At 42.8% G+C, this 17,099-nt stretch overlaps 1 protein-coding gene and 1 long non-coding RNA gene across 13 annotated transcripts in view; one reads left to right on the top strand and one right to left on the bottom strand.

Moving 5' to 3' along the window:
• Window positions 1–17,099, top strand: part of LOC309334475 — a 41,718-nt gene that overhangs the window by 4,361 nt on the left and 20,258 nt on the right. The window contains exon 2 of one of the 8 annotated variants that reach the window (XR_014153108.1): window positions 2,967–3,024. The exons of the other annotated variants lie outside the window; for them this stretch is intronic. This is a non-coding gene — a long non-coding RNA (uncharacterized lncRNA). The remainder of the gene's footprint in view (window positions 1–2,966; window positions 3,025–17,099) is intronic. 8 annotated transcript variants of the gene reach the window in all.
• BRD4 (bromodomain containing 4) overlaps window positions 11,255–17,099 on the bottom strand; it is a 70,867-nt gene continuing 65,022 nt past the window's right edge. For all 5 annotated transcript variants that reach the window (XM_081848636.1, XM_081848640.1, XM_081848639.1 and 2 more), the window contains exons 16-21: window positions 15,802–15,914; window positions 15,461–15,617; window positions 15,176–15,303; window positions 14,788–14,999; window positions 14,190–14,448; window positions 11,255–12,624 (exon numbers count right to left, since the gene is read on the bottom strand). In XM_081848636.1, the coding sequence (XP_081704762.1) occupies window positions 12,556–12,624; window positions 14,190–14,448; window positions 14,788–14,999; window positions 15,176–15,303; window positions 15,461–15,617; window positions 15,802–15,914 (938 nt within the window). In that variant the 3' untranslated portion in view covers window positions 11,255–12,555. The remainder of the gene's footprint in view (window positions 12,625–14,189; window positions 14,449–14,787; window positions 15,000–15,175; window positions 15,304–15,460; window positions 15,618–15,801; window positions 15,915–17,099) is intronic.

The raw sequence follows: 17,099 nt of genomic DNA, 5'->3' as shown, positions 1-17,099 counted from the left end.
CCAAGGTGCTTTCAGCTATACATCACTGGTGAACAGAAAGCTTTTAAAAGTTGAATTCCATCCTTGTACATGGCAGAAACCAGTGTTTTACATCTGGCTCTGGCCTCAATACCATCAGAAACCACAGAGCTTCACTCACTGCACCTCCCTGGTATAAGAACTATTTGTTTCAATGATTGGTACCAACCGCACCATAATTATCCAACTAAATGGGTGGCATTAAGTGAACCCTTAAATTACCGAGCTATTCCCACGCAATCTTGGGGACTGAAATTCGTCAGAAAATGGGGACTCCCTCTTTCAGTGCCATGTTCCTGCAAAAGTGGGTGGGCAGCTAGGTATACTTGCCCTGGGACTCGGAGGACTAAGTTGGCGGGAGGGGCCCTCCATGGACCGGCTGCTTTTTTGTTTGAGTTTATAACTTTATTCTGACGAGACACTTCCCAGGTTTCAGACAAGCTCTGCATGGGCCTGCCACTGGGGTATCACAATTGTTCAAATACTTGCAACATGTTGTACAAAGTAGACATTTGATAAAACATGGTCAAAATCCTGATTACTGAGACATCCATCTGCTCAGAAGTTAAGTTGCAGGCCTAGGCCATCCTGCTGCTTATATGCCTGACCTTACCTATTTGTTTCACCCTTCAGATGACAGTTTCCGATGTCAGTTTCCCTAGGAGAATACTCAGCTCCCAGTGCAAAACAGGTAAGAAACACAAGACTGCGCAGTTGTGTTAGGGATACATGCAGCTCTAGGAATAGTCCTAGGTGTCACCATTAAAACCAGCTCTTCAGCACTTTGGACAATTCAATAATAAAACAAAGTTGCTTATTATATCTGCAACAAAATGTTGCAGTATGGAGTGCTGTCTTCCAGGGTACGCTTATCCATCATCCCTCCATGTGTTCTTATTCCCAAACTTAAAACAGCATTCTGTGGCCACTGAGCGTGCTCAATCTCATTGAACTGTGTTTCCACCCACATCCCACATGTCTCTTGTACTTCCTCCATGCCAGCTGATACCTTCCTTGGTGTGCATGAATGAACACAAATGTGCCATCTATAGGCTTAAGATGAATATTGCTGCTAGTGTGGCTAAGAACATGTCACTCGCGTTATTAGCAGCTATAATGAATGTATCCTCAATTAAGGATTACAGACTTATTGGCAATACAGTGGTATCTCAGGTTAAGTACTTAATTCGTTCCAGAGGTCCGTTCTTAACCTGAAACTGTTCTTAACCTGAAGCACCACTTTAGCTAATGGGGCCTCCTGCTGCTGCTGGAGCCCGATTTCTGTTCTTATCCTGAAGCACTATTTCTGGCTTAGCGGAGTGTGTAACCTGAAGCGTATGTAACCTGAAGCATATGTAACCCGAGGTACCACTGTAATTACTTGTGGTTCATGGGAACATTTCCAGAGCTTGCCATTACTAGGAACGGGTATATAATACCAGGGCTTTTTTTAAAGCTGGAACTCAGCAGAACCTCTCAGGTGCATTCTGGCAGCCTTTCAGCTCAACAAATTTGGGTGGATGCTCAGCAAGTTTCACCACCTCTTTCTAGAAACGCCCCGCCCCATACTACTATATGCAAACCGATACTGATGTGCATCTGATATGAATAATAATGTGCTTGTTTGTATACTGTTATAAATAACAAGCTATGGTTTCTTAAACTATGTGTGTGGGGTTATTGGTTTTGTTTGTTATTATGGTATGCATTTCTGTGGTTTTATATTGTAAACTGCCCTGTGATCTTCAAATGGATGTTATAGAAATTTAACAATACCCTCTAGTAAGGGAGCCTGTCAATAACCCATTTGATTATATGAGGTATAATCATTCCACCACTATGAACAGAATTGTATCATTGTGTGTACCCTATGGTAATAATTAAGCATTAAGCGTCACATGCTAAAATGGGTGGAGGAAACGGAATCCTCTGCTTAGCTCATATGTAAATAGTATTGCTTGTTAGATAAGTTGATTTGGACATCACCAGCTCATGAAGGTTGTGAAATTGCCCATGAACTGGAGTCCTGCTACGTGGTATGCATGTAATCCAAAAAAACAATTTTACTTGGAAGGGAGAAATCTGAATATATATATAACAAATTATTGAATTAAAAACAGAAGCAAAAATGTCAAGAGCCAGCACTAACAATATATTAAAGAGAAAAAGAATACAAAACTTAATGTTTAAAAAGGAATGTTTTCAAGCTATTCCCCCCCCCCAACACACATTGCTTCCCCAGATTTCCTGTTGTAAAAAAAGAGCAAGAGACAAAGCTGAGTTATTGCTTCCCCTCCCCAAGGTGCTTTCAGCTATACATCACTGGTGAACAGAAAGCTTTTAAAAGTTGAATTCCATCCTTGTACATGGCAGAAACCAGTGTTTTACATCTGGCTCTGGCCTCAATACCATCAGAAACCACAGAGCTTCACTCACTGCACCTCCCTGGTATAAGAACTATTTGTTTCAATGATTGGTACCAACCGCACCATAATTATCCAACTAAATGGGTGGCATTAAGTGAACCCTTAAATTACCGAGCTATTCCCACGCAATCTTGGGGACTGAAATTCGTCAGAAAATGGGGACTCCCTCTTTCAGTGCCATGTTCCTGCAAAAGTGGGTGGGCAGCTAGGTATACTTGCCCTGGGACTCGGAGGACTAAGTTGGCGGGAGGGGCCCTCCATGGACCGGCTGCTTTTTTGTTTGAGTTTATAACTTTATTCTGACGAGACACTTCCCAGGTTTCAGACAAGCTCTGCATGGGCCTGCCACTGGGGTATCACAATTGTTCAAATACTTGCAACATGTTGTACAAAGTAGACATTTGATAAAACATGGTCAAAATCCTGATTACTGAGACATCCATCTGCTCAGAAGTTAAGTTGCAGGCCTAGGCCATCCTGCTGCTTATATGCCTGACCTTACCTATTTGTTTCACCCTTCAGATGACAGTTTCCGATGTCAGTTTCCCTAGGAGAATACTCAGCTCCCAGTGCAAAACAGGTAAGAAACACAAGACTGCGCAGTTGTGTTAGGGATACATGCAGCTCTAGGAATAGTCCTAGGTGTCACCATTAAAACCAGCTCTTCAGCACTTTGGACAATTCAATAATAAAACAAAGTTGCTTATTATATCTGCAACAAAATGTTGCAGTATGGAGTGCTGTCTTCCAGGGTACGCTTATCCATCATCCCTCCATGTGTTCTTATTCCCAAACTTAAAACAGCATTCTGTGGCCACTGAGCGTGCTCAATCTCATTGAACTGTGTTTCCACCCACATCCCACATGTCTCTTGTACTTCCTCCATGCCAGCTGATACCTTCCTTGGTGTGCATGAATGAACACAAATGTGCCATCTATAGGCTTAAGATGAATATTGCTGCTAGTGTGGCTAAGAACATGTCACTCGCGTTATTAGCAGCTATAATGAATGTATCCTCAATTAAGGATTACAGACTTATTGGCAATACAGTGGTATCTCAGGTTAAGTACTTAATTCGTTCCAGAGGTCCGTTCTTAACCTGAAACTGTTCTTAACCTGAAGCACCACTTTAGCTAATGGGGCCTCCTGCTGCTGCTGGAGCCCGATTTCTGTTCTTATCCTGAAGCACTATTTCTGGCTTAGCGGAGTGTGTAACCTGAAGCGTATGTAACCTGAAGCATATGTAACCCGAGGTACCACTGTAATTACTTGTGGTTCATGGGAACATTTCCAGAGCTTGCCATTACTAGGAACGGGTATATAATACCAGGGCTTTTTTTAAAGCTGGAACTCAGCAGAACCTCTCAGGTGCATTCTGGCAGCCTTTCAGCTCAACAAATTTGGGTGGATGCTCAGCAAGTTTCACCACCTCTTTCTAGAAACGCCCCGCCCCATACTACTATATGCAAACCGATACTGATGTGCATCTGATATGAATAATAATGTGCTTGTTTGTATACTGTTATAAATAACAAGCTATGGTTTCTTAAACTATGTGTGTGGGGTTATTGGTTTTGTTTGTTATTATGGTATGCATTTCTGTGGTTTTATATTGTAAACTGCCCTGTGATCTTCAAATGGATGTTATAGAAATTTAACAATACCCTCTAGTAAGGGAGCCTGTCAATAACCCATTTGATTATATGAGGTATAATCATTCCACCACTATGAACAGAATTGTATCATTGTGTGTACCCTATGGTAATAATAATGAAAATTGGTATTAATTGTGTGTGTGTGAAAATCAGCTCATGTGTTTGCTTCAATGTCAGCTTTAATTTCCCACCCCTGTCAGAAGAGTTTTGAAGTATGTTCACCTTCCAAGATTGAGGAGAGGTACCCCGTCTGCTGTCATACATAAACCCATAAAAAGCAAGCTCATCGGCATACTGGGACTTACTCTGCCGCACAAGCAAGGTCTGGTGGAGTGGGGAATCAGCAATTGCAGCAGAAGCTCACCTAGGGTAGGCAACCACGCCCTCTCCCTTCTAGGGGAAAGGCAGGGTGGTGCTTTGCTCTTCCCCCTCAGCAATGCCAACTGTCTTCACAAATCGTGAAGAAATTGGCAGTAGCGGGCAGCCATGGGAATAGCACTCCACTGCAGCTGCTGCCAGTATTGTGGGCTGCTGCCTGTACTACATACAAAACTATTTGTAGTAAAAAGCATGACTGTTGTAAAGTGGGACTAAGTAGTCTGTTGTAAAGTGGGACTAAGAGCAGAATTTTTTCCAATTTGTAATGCTTCCCTTGAAAGTGGGGTCATCTGATCAAAATGCCCTTTAAAACTGCGAACTGGGGAGATCACACAGAAGAGAGACTTGAATGTTTTATAGTTCTTCCTTCTACTAGTGGTTTTGTAGGCACCTGCACACTGAGCAACACTGATTCCCCACTTTATATTCTGGCCATGCACCCTATTACTATTGCTCTGATATTTGATGTAATCAGTCACATAGCCGCTTCAAACGGTTGTCACATCACTACTGTTTTTATCATTTCTGTAGCAATGGAGTGCCCATCATGATACTTCATCTTTGCCAAAATACCAGCTGTTCTAGGGTTTTAAACTTTGAACAGAATGCAGGAGTGTATCTCCTGGCAGGGGCAGGTTGTACGGAACATGTTACAGCCCTTTCGAGTATTTCCACTTGTTCCTCAGTGATTTCCGGATACAATTCAACTCAAGATGCTAGTTTGGGTTGCAAAGCCCTTTGATGGTATATGCCTCTTAAAAGATGCTGGTGGTCTTAACACTCAGCTGATACCAGCCTGCTTGAGATTACCATCTGTGTACACTCTCAATGGCAACTTCTGCAATTGTAGGACTTCCTTCCCCTGAAGACTCGGCAGCATCTGAGGATGTTTCAGGATTGTTGCAAACCTTTTTTATTTGGACTGGTTGTAAGCAGCTATGGTTAGGGAGGTAGGATGATGGGTTATATAAAACAATAATAAAAAAACTTACTAGTTGGTTTTTTTTTTTACAAAAGGTCACTCAAAGTGAATTAACAACAGCGAATGAATGAATGAATGAATGAATAACATACATTAAAACTAGCATAAAATGAAATAGAGAAAAAAATCAAAATCATATTTAAAGGCAGGACACAATTCACTCACTCAAGGAGGCAGGTAGATTATGGGGGTTATGGCACACTGCTGACTTTATAACATCCTCTGGACCCTTGCCCCTCTTGGCTGATAAAAGCTAGCAGGGAGGTGATTAATGCCTCCTTGTGAGAGGGGGTGGTCCCTGCCTGCTTGAAGGAGGTAGTAGTAAAACCACTCCTCAAGAAACCCTCCTTCAGTTCAGAAAATCTAACAACTACCAGCCAGTTGCTAACTTCCCTTTCATGAGCAAGGTTCTTGAGTGGGTGGTTGCAGATCATACTCAGGTGCTCTTGGAGGAAACTTGATTTTCTAGATCCATTTCAAAGAGGGTTTAGGCCAAAGATTGGCACAGACACTGCTTTGGCTGCCCAGTTTGAGGATCTCTTGTCAGGAGACAGGAAATGTGTCCCTGTTAATTCTCTTCAACTTCTCAGCAGCTTTCAATACCATCAACCATGGCATCCTTCTGGAGCGGCTGTCCAAATTAAGGATGGGTGGCACTGTTTTGCAGTGGTTCCAGTCCTACTTGGATGGACATTTCCGGAGGATAATGCTTGAGTGTGGTTTTTTTGCACCATGGAGCCTTCAGTGTGGGGTTCCTCATGATTTGCTTTTACCCCCTATGCTTAACATTTACATGAAACTGCTGAGTGGGGTTATGCAGAAGTTTGGAGTATGTTGTCAGCAATATGCTGACAACTCAGCTCTACTTTTCCTTTACATCTACAGGTATGGCAGTGGATGTGCTGGAATGTTGTCTTGCCTTGGTAATTAACTGGATGAGAACTAACAAATTGCAGTTCAATCCAGGTAAGACTGAAGCGGTTCTTTAGACTGGGTGGATGGGAGGTTGTCTGCTGTTGATGGGGTTACACTCCCTCTGAATGAGCAGGTATGTAGCTTGGGGGGTGGGTACTTCTTGATCCTTTGCTGTCACTTGAGGCTGAAGTGGCCTCAGTGGCATGGGGTGCTTTTCATCAGCTTCAGCTGGTGGCCCAGCTGGGCCCCTATCTGGGCAGGGATAGCCTAACTTCTGTGGTCTACTTCTAGGTTAGATTACTGACATGCGCTATATGTAGGGCTGCCTTTGAAGTCAGTTTGGAAACCAGTTGGTGCAGAATTCAGTGGCCAGGTTGCTCAGGGGGCCAAGCCAGTTTGAGTATATTACACCGATCCTGACCTGACTTCACTAGCTGCCAATTAGCTTCCAGGCCCAATTCAAAGTGCTGGTTTTGACCTATAAAGCCTTTAATGGCTCAGGACTGCAATATCTCAAGGATCACCTCTCGCCATATGAATTGACCTGGAAACTGCAGTCATCATATGAGCCCTTCTTCACGCGCTTCCTCCATGAGAGGGTGGCAACAACAGGAGCATTTTCTGCAGTGGATCTCCATTTGTGGTGTGCTCTCCCCAGAAAGGTCCAGCTGGCACCTTCATTATCCACCTTTAGCTGCCTAGCGAATACGTTCCTCTTCAACCAGGCCTTGGGCTAATAGACATCCTATATATACACTTTAAAATGTGTTGGGCAGGAGGAACAGAGGTTACTGGTGTTTTGGTTTTGTGCTTATTTTTATTATATATTTTGTGCTTTAATCTTGTATTTTTATGCTGTGAACAGCCCTGAGATCTATACAAATTTAATATAAATAAATAAACAAAGCATCCTGTTTCTAGTACTGTCTGGCAGCTTTGGATTTTGACTGTGGTCTCCTATTTTAATGGGTTGCAGTCCTGATATTTCAACATTTGGTATGGGGCAGACATTTTTTTTAATAAGCTTTTATATACCATCAACTTATAAAAAACAATAAAATAATTAAAACATCATGAAATTATAAAATTATTAAATACAGAACAAATTAGTTTATTCATCAGAGCATATATAGGTTGCAGTGCTGATATTTCAACATTTGTTATGGGGTAGATCTGAAATATTATTAGAAAACTAATTGCAGTGGCAATTTCTGTACTGGGGAGGGCTTTCAGAAAACTGAGCTTGTACAACATGCAACTGAAATTTGAACTGTGAGGGAAACCAGTTGATGAGCTGGGACCCAACATTCAGTGTAGCCTTTGCCAAGTCTTCCTGTACAAGAGCAAAAGATCAAAGAAAAAAAGTGTACTTCATATCTTCAGTACAAATGTTTATTTTTTGCAATGAGAACTGCACAAAAAACCTTTAGTATATAAGTGAAAATTCTATGAATTCCCTTCTACAAATGTCTAAAGTGTTTAATACAAGTTTCAAATTCACTGACATAATTATTTGCCAAGCGTTCCGTGCATTAAGTACAGTGGGATTGTACATTTCTCTTATTCATTTGTACAAGACTGAAGAAGGGGAAAAAATAAACAAGATTACATCATTTAGGCTAGACTCCTACATCTAATGTCTGTAATTGTTAAAATCATACATGGGGTTGGGGGAAGAAAGGGAAATTAAATATGTCTCAGTCTGAATGACAACCAAATTATAAACACAAACATTTTGTAAAAACAGAAAAATAAAACACAAGAATAGCAAAAAATACCTTTGGCAGAAAAAAAAGAATCATGTCCCAACTAACGATATCACCCTATGTTCATCATTCAGAAATGTGTAAAAATAAAATACCAAGTACAGCTTTTAAAAAATTAAAGTAGATAGGTGCAAGCCTGTAAACATTTCAAGAAGTTTGCAAAAGATAGAAAGGAGGAGAGGAGAGTGAGGAAGAAGAACGAGACAGCTGAGTAAGCCACCAATCTAAAAAACTCTATCACTACTTGGAACTCTCAACTACCGACAAGGTTTGGCAAATGTCAAATGCAAAAAGAGGGGTTAACATTAAAAAAGGACTAACCTCACTACTGACTAGATACAAGGGGTGTTGTTCTTTGCATACATATAAATTATATATTTTTAAAATTTTACAGCCGAGGGTGCTCTCTTGGTAGAAGTTCCAGCATCTCCATTTTGTTATGCCTTTATTTTTGTCAGTATGGTGCGGTTTTATTATGTACAATTGTGATGAGCTCATGTGTGACCAACTCTTACAGTGGATGTGAGCTCATCTGTGATCAACTCTTACAGCGGATGTGCACTAAAAGTACCCCAAAAACCCTGAGCTTAAAATTAAAGGAGGGAGATGATCATCCAAAGTGCTTCGTAAAAAGGGCAAGTGGGGGTGGGGGAGACATGGGGGCAAGGAATACTGTGAGAAAGGACTGGCAATGGAAATGAAAAGATCAGAACAACGTTCAGAAGGGAAGCCAAAGTTCCTACTTCCCCATCAAAGATCTGCACAAAAAGAGCCAGGAAGAGAAGATTAAGGCCAGTTAATGAACTTGTGGTAAATAGGATGCACCAGTGGCACAGGGAAGAGGAGGGGATGCAAGGGGCTCTTTCTACTTAATTCTGAGCCGTAGCCATAGTAATATGAGCCCCCTTTCCCTGACAATTTCTGGGATACAATTTAAAACCAAGGGCTAATCCATCAATTAAACCTTCACAAAGAATCTGTGTGAGTGAGAGATTCAACATCTCATTCATTCTGAAGTAATAATGCTCACATGCCAGCAGTTAAAGGGTGGAAGCTAGTTTTGTGTACAATCCAGCGTACTGTGACTACCTTTATGTTGGTCCAAAAAATGAACAGCTACACGTTCCCAAGCATACAGTGACCCCCCCCAGGCCAGTGCACAGTCCTCAGAAACCCAGCATCCTTTGGACTACACAGTTGCATTTTAAAGCTAAGGGCAATTATTGGCCAGAAGTCTAGCCCACTCCTAATACAGATCTGCTGGGCTTGGAGATGGAAGTGCAAACACCCCCTTGGCCTTCTCAATACTGGCAACTACCAGGAAGAAGGAGAACACAGACAACATTTTGCTTGCTTTAAGCAACTCATGGTGGCAGAAAGCTTGACCAACACCTACTTGCACATCCTTTCAGCAAGGTAATACTCAAATAGCCTTCACAGAGGCTATCTTGGGAGCATCTCTTCTTTAGACACCCCTTCACTCCCTCAAAGTACCCAACTGTCTGGTACTCTACACAGAAAAGCTTCGAGATCTTCTAATGATGTAGAGTTAAAAAGGCACCTTTAGGTAAAAATTCAGTGTGAAGACCAACAGCTCACAAGAATACCAAAGAATCACTGGCCCCTAAATTCAGTCTGTTCCCTTCAGTACATGGCTACTGCTCCATGCACCTCTGACAACTAAGGGCATAGAGATTTAATTGCTCATTGAAAGGCCAAGTCCAAAGTTAGGCTGGGAATGGGTGACACATGGTCTGCCATGCCATCTGACAGTGGCAGCCTATAGCCTAATATTGGAGCTGTGCAGCAGGCCACAATACACACCTGTTGCAAAAAGACCTGAGATTGATGCTGAAAAGGACCAAAAGATGCAAGGGCAATACTAATCAGAGGCAGTTGAGAGCTGCCTTAGGTATCGCCTTTCCCACTCCTCCCAATACACTGGAAAATCACATGAGGAGTAAGGGTAGTACAGTCTTTTCCAGGTCTGGAGACATGAAGGTAGCCCAACATAAGTTGCTACCTATATTTATGTCATTTTGGACACCACCCTTTTCACAACATAGATATTATATAATACAAGGCTGAGTTTATCTCCCATTTGGCCAGTTATAATCTAGTTGGGCAATGCATCTCATATGAGTGAAGAGATGATGGCAAATTATGCAAACTGTCTTTCAAAACTTCTGTCATATGGGAAAATAGGGATGTCTTTGGCTGAACGCGCAGAAGTGAGGTTGGTTTGAGGTGTTCACGCAAAGTGATAGCATCCTCTACAGCAGCTAACCAGGGAGGGCCTGAGCTGCCAGGAATAAGTACACTGAATAACAGTGTTCAATAGCCCAACCCCACTGACCCAGACTCAGGACAGTTTCTGTCAGAACAGTCACATTTTGTCAAGAGAGGTATCAACACAAGCTCTACACTGTCAAATACTGGGGCCAGGAGTTCCTCTGAGAACACTTGTTTGGAGGAAGAGTACAGAAAGGTGAACTATCTATTCCTTCCTCTCCTTTCACTGGATCCTCAAGGGGTCAGCTGCAGCCAGTCCAAATGCACCAAACCTAAGCACTTTTCAGGCAGCCAAATTTAAAAGAAAGTATTTCACTGACAACATGGGACTTGTCCAAGGCTTGGAGGACCAATGTCCATAAGCAGACAAACCTTGCCTCTTTCTCATTGCAACTGAAGTGGGCCAATTTTCACTGCTAGAAGCTACATCATACATTTGCTAAGATTTGTCCACTGCAGGAAGAGGAAGTAACTGAGAGCAATCCCTGCATGGTCTTTTCCAACTTTTGGTTTAGTTCTACAGCATGAAACCAGCCATGGGGTAAGATGCCTTCTGGGAAAGTCTCTTCTGAGAAGGCACCAACTGCTTGATACTTTGTCTTCCTACAGTTTCTATGGAATTCTGTTGCTTTAGGATTGCTCCCAGGAAAAGCTTTTCCCAGGTTTGTGACAAGACAGAAACCCTGCTAATTGTGGCCGGAGAATTCCCTTCTCTGCTGGAGCAAGACAGGTGAGAGGGCAAGCTGTCCTTTTGCAGCTTTACCCCCTTAAGTAATTTCATCACAAGCAGGATTTAAAAGAAATGTCAGTACGACACCAACTTTAAAAAAAAAGAGATGAGTTTATTCCATGATCAGTACAGACCAAATGCATATTCACCGTATTAAAGTAAAACCAATTAATTACTCCAGAGATTGGCCAATACTGACACACCAGTATTGTACTGTATAGTGGGTATTTATGGCACATAAACTTGGAACAATTCAAAGAGTAAAATGGAAAAAAAACACACTAAAGGTGCTGGGAAAACGATCACTGCTAGTGTGTGAGAGAATCCAACTGAAGGCAAGAGGAGCAGGCCTTCCTGCTGATCCAAGTCCACTCCCACTCCCTCCTTGGAGCTGCTCCTTTGCTGTATAAAAACTAATTTAACAGACTCCATGACATTTAAAACCCAAAATGTATCTTTCTGGTATTACAGTTAAAAATATAGATGAAAAGTTTGGAACTGAGCAAAATATAAGCAGTGTCTTTACAGAGTTTGGTGGGCTCACCAATAAAACTCAAACAAATATATGCCAACTATATTCACTATACAATACAGCCACAGTCAAACACTATTGACAGGGTGGGAGATACCCCTGGTGCTAATGTTTTCCCCACTCCAATCCATAATGAAGAGACAAGAATACCCACTCAAGAGCTGAGCAGTGCCAATTTGTCTGGAGGAAAATAAACAGATTGAAAGAAACTGACTTTGGTTGGTAGTCTAGCTCAGATTCCTGGACCTCCACACAATGCTAAAAACAGAAACCTCACTCAAATCGCCAGGTACACTTGACACCTCTGCTAAATTATTCCCTTTTTCACAAGCGAACACTTACAGAGAATGGCTCCCAGCTACAGGCTTGTGGGAAGTTTAGTTAAAGGCAAAGCCAGTGATGACAGGACTCAGAAACAGCTTGTATGTCTTCTTGTACACAGCCTCTCAATGCAGAGTGTCTTGTGCTGCCAGCACACAGCATTGTAGAGTCAAAGACATTCTGTAACACAGAACTCTTAAGAATAGAAAAGGGGTGAACAGCATTAAGTCCTGGATATACTGCAAGTAAGTTTGGCATAGAGAATATCAAGTGATCAGGGGCACCCTTCCCAGTAACTGCATGTCCACTGACTCAAACCTAGTACAGAGTTGGCTTGTCTTGGTCTTTCTTTCTTCAGTGAGGCGGGGTGGGGAAGAAAATCACATTGTAAGGCAGACTCTGCTGATCCTTCTGAGGCCACATCTGTCACACATGCAGAAAGGCTGCAGGAATGCTCTCCTCCCAGCCGCCAACAACACTATGGAGAGTCAAAGATTTGCCAGGAAATTAAGGAGTCAGGCAAAGAAAACCAGGCGCTATTAGAAAAGATTCTCTTCAAATATTGCCAACAAATCACTCTGGAAATTCATGTCGATAGTAGCTGCCATCTGGAAAAGAAGAGAGAAGGCAACAGTCACCCAGGTTTGCAGGAAAGGTTATATTCCGATAGCCATCCAGTAGAAAAGGGGGCTTTCTGCTGCAGAACCCACCAGGCAGTGGCAATCACTGGCCTGCTTGGCCAGGCACACTGTCTCTTCCATAAAGGGGCAGGCTGAGTTCTTGACTCCAGAAAACCTAGTGAATAGCACAGTATGTTTGGCAGCTCTAAGGAAATCATGCCAGACAACATTAAAAGGGCTCAGGCAGATGGTGCTTTCTTTTCTGTTATCTATTACACCACTGCCTTATAAAAGAAACAGGATAGAGTGACAGTGTCAGGGAACATGATGCTGAGAAATGTGTGTTTGTATGGGAGAGGGAGAGGGAGAGAGAGAATGAAGGATGCGAAAGTGGGACAAGAAGGAAGTATAATTTAACCTCAAAGTAGACACCTATGGCTTGGCCCTAAGAAGAGCAAGTTGTGTGTATGAAAGGTTAGGTGGAATAAGGGCCTCCCTTGTGTTGAAGACAAATCTTATTAAACCTCAGTGGCCTGGTTCACACATAACACCAAGCCATAGTTTGGTTAGTCTAACTATAGCTTGAATATACAAACCCAAACCACAAGGTGGTACTCAACTAGGTTTTACTCTGAGAAGACTCACTAAAATTAATTAACATGGCTAAATTAGGCCTATTAATTTCAACGGGTCTACTTTGAGAAAAACTTAATGCCACCCACAGTGTGAAACCATAAGTTGTTGTTGGCTTATGAACATGTCTTGTTTTAACTACAGATAGGGGTTATGTCCAAACCCAACAACCCTGCTTAGCTCTGGTTTGTTAGGCCACTGCACTCCAGATGCTCACCAAGCTACAAAGGCAGAAGGCAAGAGTGGCGTTTAGAAAATAAACCAAGCTTTCAAGAAACAAGACATGTCTTGTTTTTTCGTCTGTGAGATAACTCAGCATTTGTTGAAGCCATTACTACAAACCATGACTTAGCATTATGTGCATATGGAGCAATGACCATGTGTGGACAGTATCTGTTCACTTGTAGAATGCAGACTCTGGAAACTTCCATGAAAAGGGTATATTAAAAAGGTCAGTAAGAAACAGAGAAAAGAAAAATGTAGAAATTTAGAGAGAGGGAAATCTGAGAGCTTTGTCAATGAATATGGAACTTAACTATTTCTAGGAGGGGACACCCCCCCAGGCTATGCATTCTGTTTCATAAATGTTTTCTTTGCCTAAAGGAAATAATATTTCCTTTCTTCAATCTTTTTTAGGATCCAAACATTTTCTGTTTCTTAATTTAATTACTGATTTACAGTCACAACCCTAAACATGTTTACTTTACTCAGAAGTTCCACAACTCAGTGGGACTTAACACATAGGTACATGTACACAGGATTGTAGGCTTAACGTGAGAATCCTGTGAAAAAGACTGAGGATCTCTGGCACGTAGTGAGCAAATTAAAAATTATACCAGCAAAGTGAGCCCCTGTTGTTTAGCCTGTTGTCGAAATAGCTCCTCATTCAAACCCCAATAATCCCTTTCTCCCTCACTTACTGCCTCCCTGCGCCTTCGTTCCTGCTCTCGTTTTCTGAGCATCTCTCTCTGTTGGTCCAGCATGGACTGAGAAGCCTGCGGCTGAGAGCTCTGTGCTTGGGGAGCAGAGGCTGCTGCTGACACCTGCTGCTGCTGCTGTTGCTGCTGCTGCTGTGGTGGTGGTGGTGGTTGATGATGCTGTGGTGGCTGCTCCTGGCGCCGTCGGACTTCTTCATGAACTCGACGAGCTTGCTCCAGAGTATCCTCCTCTTCACGACTCCTGCCCAAGACCAAAAGTACCATTAAAACCATAGGCTACTCTTTGCATCTTTTCCTTAGCATCTGGGAAGGTACTAACAGCGTCCAGGAGTAACATGCTGATTTGAAGGCACTGCTCGACAGCTTGTTAACCATGAAAATACAAAACAATGGGGGTATAGGATTTCTGCTATAGCTTGACTTCAACCTACCTAACAGCAGGCTGGCATAGCAAAAACAAGTCCTAGCACACCTATGCCAAATTACAGCACCTATGATCATAAAATTATATGAACACAATGAAGCATGTGCTTGCTCCTTACTTGCAGGTGAATGGGTTAGCAGTACAGGCTCCTCTCACCTCATTCTCTCTTGCTCCCGTCTCTGTCGCTCCTTCTCCTTTTCTGCTTGTTCTGCCTGAGCCTTCAAAGCCTTCTCACGCTCCTCCTTTTCCCGGGCTGCCCTCTTGAAGTGCTCAAAGCTGTCGCTGCTGGATTTCACTGTAGAGGATGGTGCAGTGGGGTGCTTCTGCACTAAGCTTGCCCAGGAGCCCATATTCTTTAATTTCAAATCCTGAGGAGGAAAAAGTACATTATAGCTTATAACTATAATTCTCTGTTCCACTAAGAAACAATGCCTAGCGGGAGTGTCAGCAATTCAGCCCAGATTGGTAAAATCACATTTTCCAAGGATAGTTATAATACTCTTGATTCACTTTTAGAGACACTTGCTGATAATGGGACTGTTACCTTTTTAGGGGCAACTGGTGTTTTTGGTTCCTGCTTCAGTCTCTCTTTCTCCTGGACTCCAGGTGGTGGATTTTGCTCTGGGGGTCTTATAACAGGCCGCCCACTGTCCACTGGCTTCATCTCTGTTCCTGAAACAACAATAATCACTGTAAAAACCTATTCCTGTTGGTCGGCACTATAGGATTGATCATGGATCAATATGAGAAATTTAGCCTTTCCTCTTTCATGTGGACAAATCTACAATGAAACCACACACTAGACAAACAGATTTCAATTGTCACTCACGTTGTTGGATATGTGTAGGTGGCTTGATGCTCTCTGGGTGTTTGGGAGGATCCTGCCGCAAGGCTGGGCTGAAAGTCTCATTTCGGATGACTGGGGATTGCATCTTTTCTTCTTTTACCATAGGCTGTGACTGAACCACAGATGCGGCTCTCAGTTCCTGTCACAGCAGGACAAACCCATGTCAATCACAATTTCCCAACGTAGCTTTCCCTGTGTAAGCCCACCCCATCTTGCACTACAAGTGTTTGGCAAATACCTGTTTTCTCACCTTGATAATGTTTTCAAGGTTCATGTGCAAACTGAATTCTGGAAAGTCCTTTACATTCACACTATGTCTTTACCTGTTTTTTTGGCTGGACATTTGGTTGCGGTGGAGACTGATGTTGCAGCCCCTGGAACTGTGGCATCTGTGGGGAATGCATCATGAGAGGAGAAGGTGCTTCTCTCAAATGACCTGTAACAATTCAGCACCAGTCCGTCAGCTTCTTATCACAGTTCAGTCAGAGCCATTAACCGAAAGTTCTGAAATAATGGGCCAATGATCTGCAGTAGAAGTTCTGACCAGACCGTGTTACAACTGGGGTTGGGGAATGCCTTTACTAAATTATTAGCTACTTACCAAATATGGGCTCATTAAAAGCATTTTTGCCCTCTAATGTTTCTCAAGCATGTTCAGATTATCATATGCTCATCAATGAATGGAGAATGGGTGTGTCTTGCTGCATACCCTTGCAGGAATCAGCCCAATGAAGCAATGTGCAAACTAGAGGTTGATCTTTCATTGTCTGCACCATTATGTGTCTAGCCATAACCTATGTATGGGGATTCTGAATATGTTTCACAAAAGCTTCAAAATGCAATTTTTCACTTTTAAAGTTCCCTATTTCCACTCTCATCCCGCCCCCTCAGTTCCTGTCAGTGACTTCTGCATGCTACCTATGCCTTGATCAGTATTTGTCAATCAATTAAGTTACCTTCCTTGATGCCTTTCAATTGTTCTTCAAGACCAGAGGTCGGCAACCTGAGGCCCATGGGCAGGTTCCGGCCCATGAGCTTCCTGGAACTGGCCCACAGCCGTTCCGTGGATCAGCGTGGGGATTCTGTGCTCCCCTCCTGCCTGCGATACCATTTTTTTCACCTTGGAGAGCGACTTCCGGAAAAGTGCCAGAAATAGCGTGTGCGCATGCACACAGGGGCTCCTCCGTCCCAGAAGTGCGCCAGAAATAGTGTGTCCTCACCCGGAGGAGCACCCATATGCGTGCATACATGCCATTTCCGGTGCACCTCCGGGACGGAGGAGCACTGGAAATAGCTTGAGCGCACGCACAGGTGGACATGCCCTGGCCCACTGAGAGGTCTGCCGGGGCCTCAAAAAACGTTGCCAACCCCTGTTCAAAACTATTTTATTTTTGCAAAGCCACCCAGACTTCACTTACCTAGTCCTCCATCACTATGTGACTCTGTCCTTTCCCATCCAAACTACAAATGAGTTAATACTTGACTTTACCCTTCTTCCATCTCAGTTTTGTCTGTTTATTGTACACTGCAAGCTCCTTAGGAAGAGTTAATATTATATACAGTACATAAGTGCTCAATGAATGTTAGCTATGAAGAGGAAGAAGTGAAGACCCAGACAAAA

Source organism: Podarcis erhardii (assembly GCF_964252035.2).
Source record: "Podarcis erhardii genome assembly, chromosome: 2".
In the NCBI taxonomy this organism is placed as follows: domain Eukaryota; kingdom Metazoa; phylum Chordata; class Lepidosauria; order Squamata; family Lacertidae; genus Podarcis; species Podarcis erhardii.
Note: the sequence above shows the minus strand (reverse complement) of the source record. Positions and strands in the feature narration are given on the sequence as shown.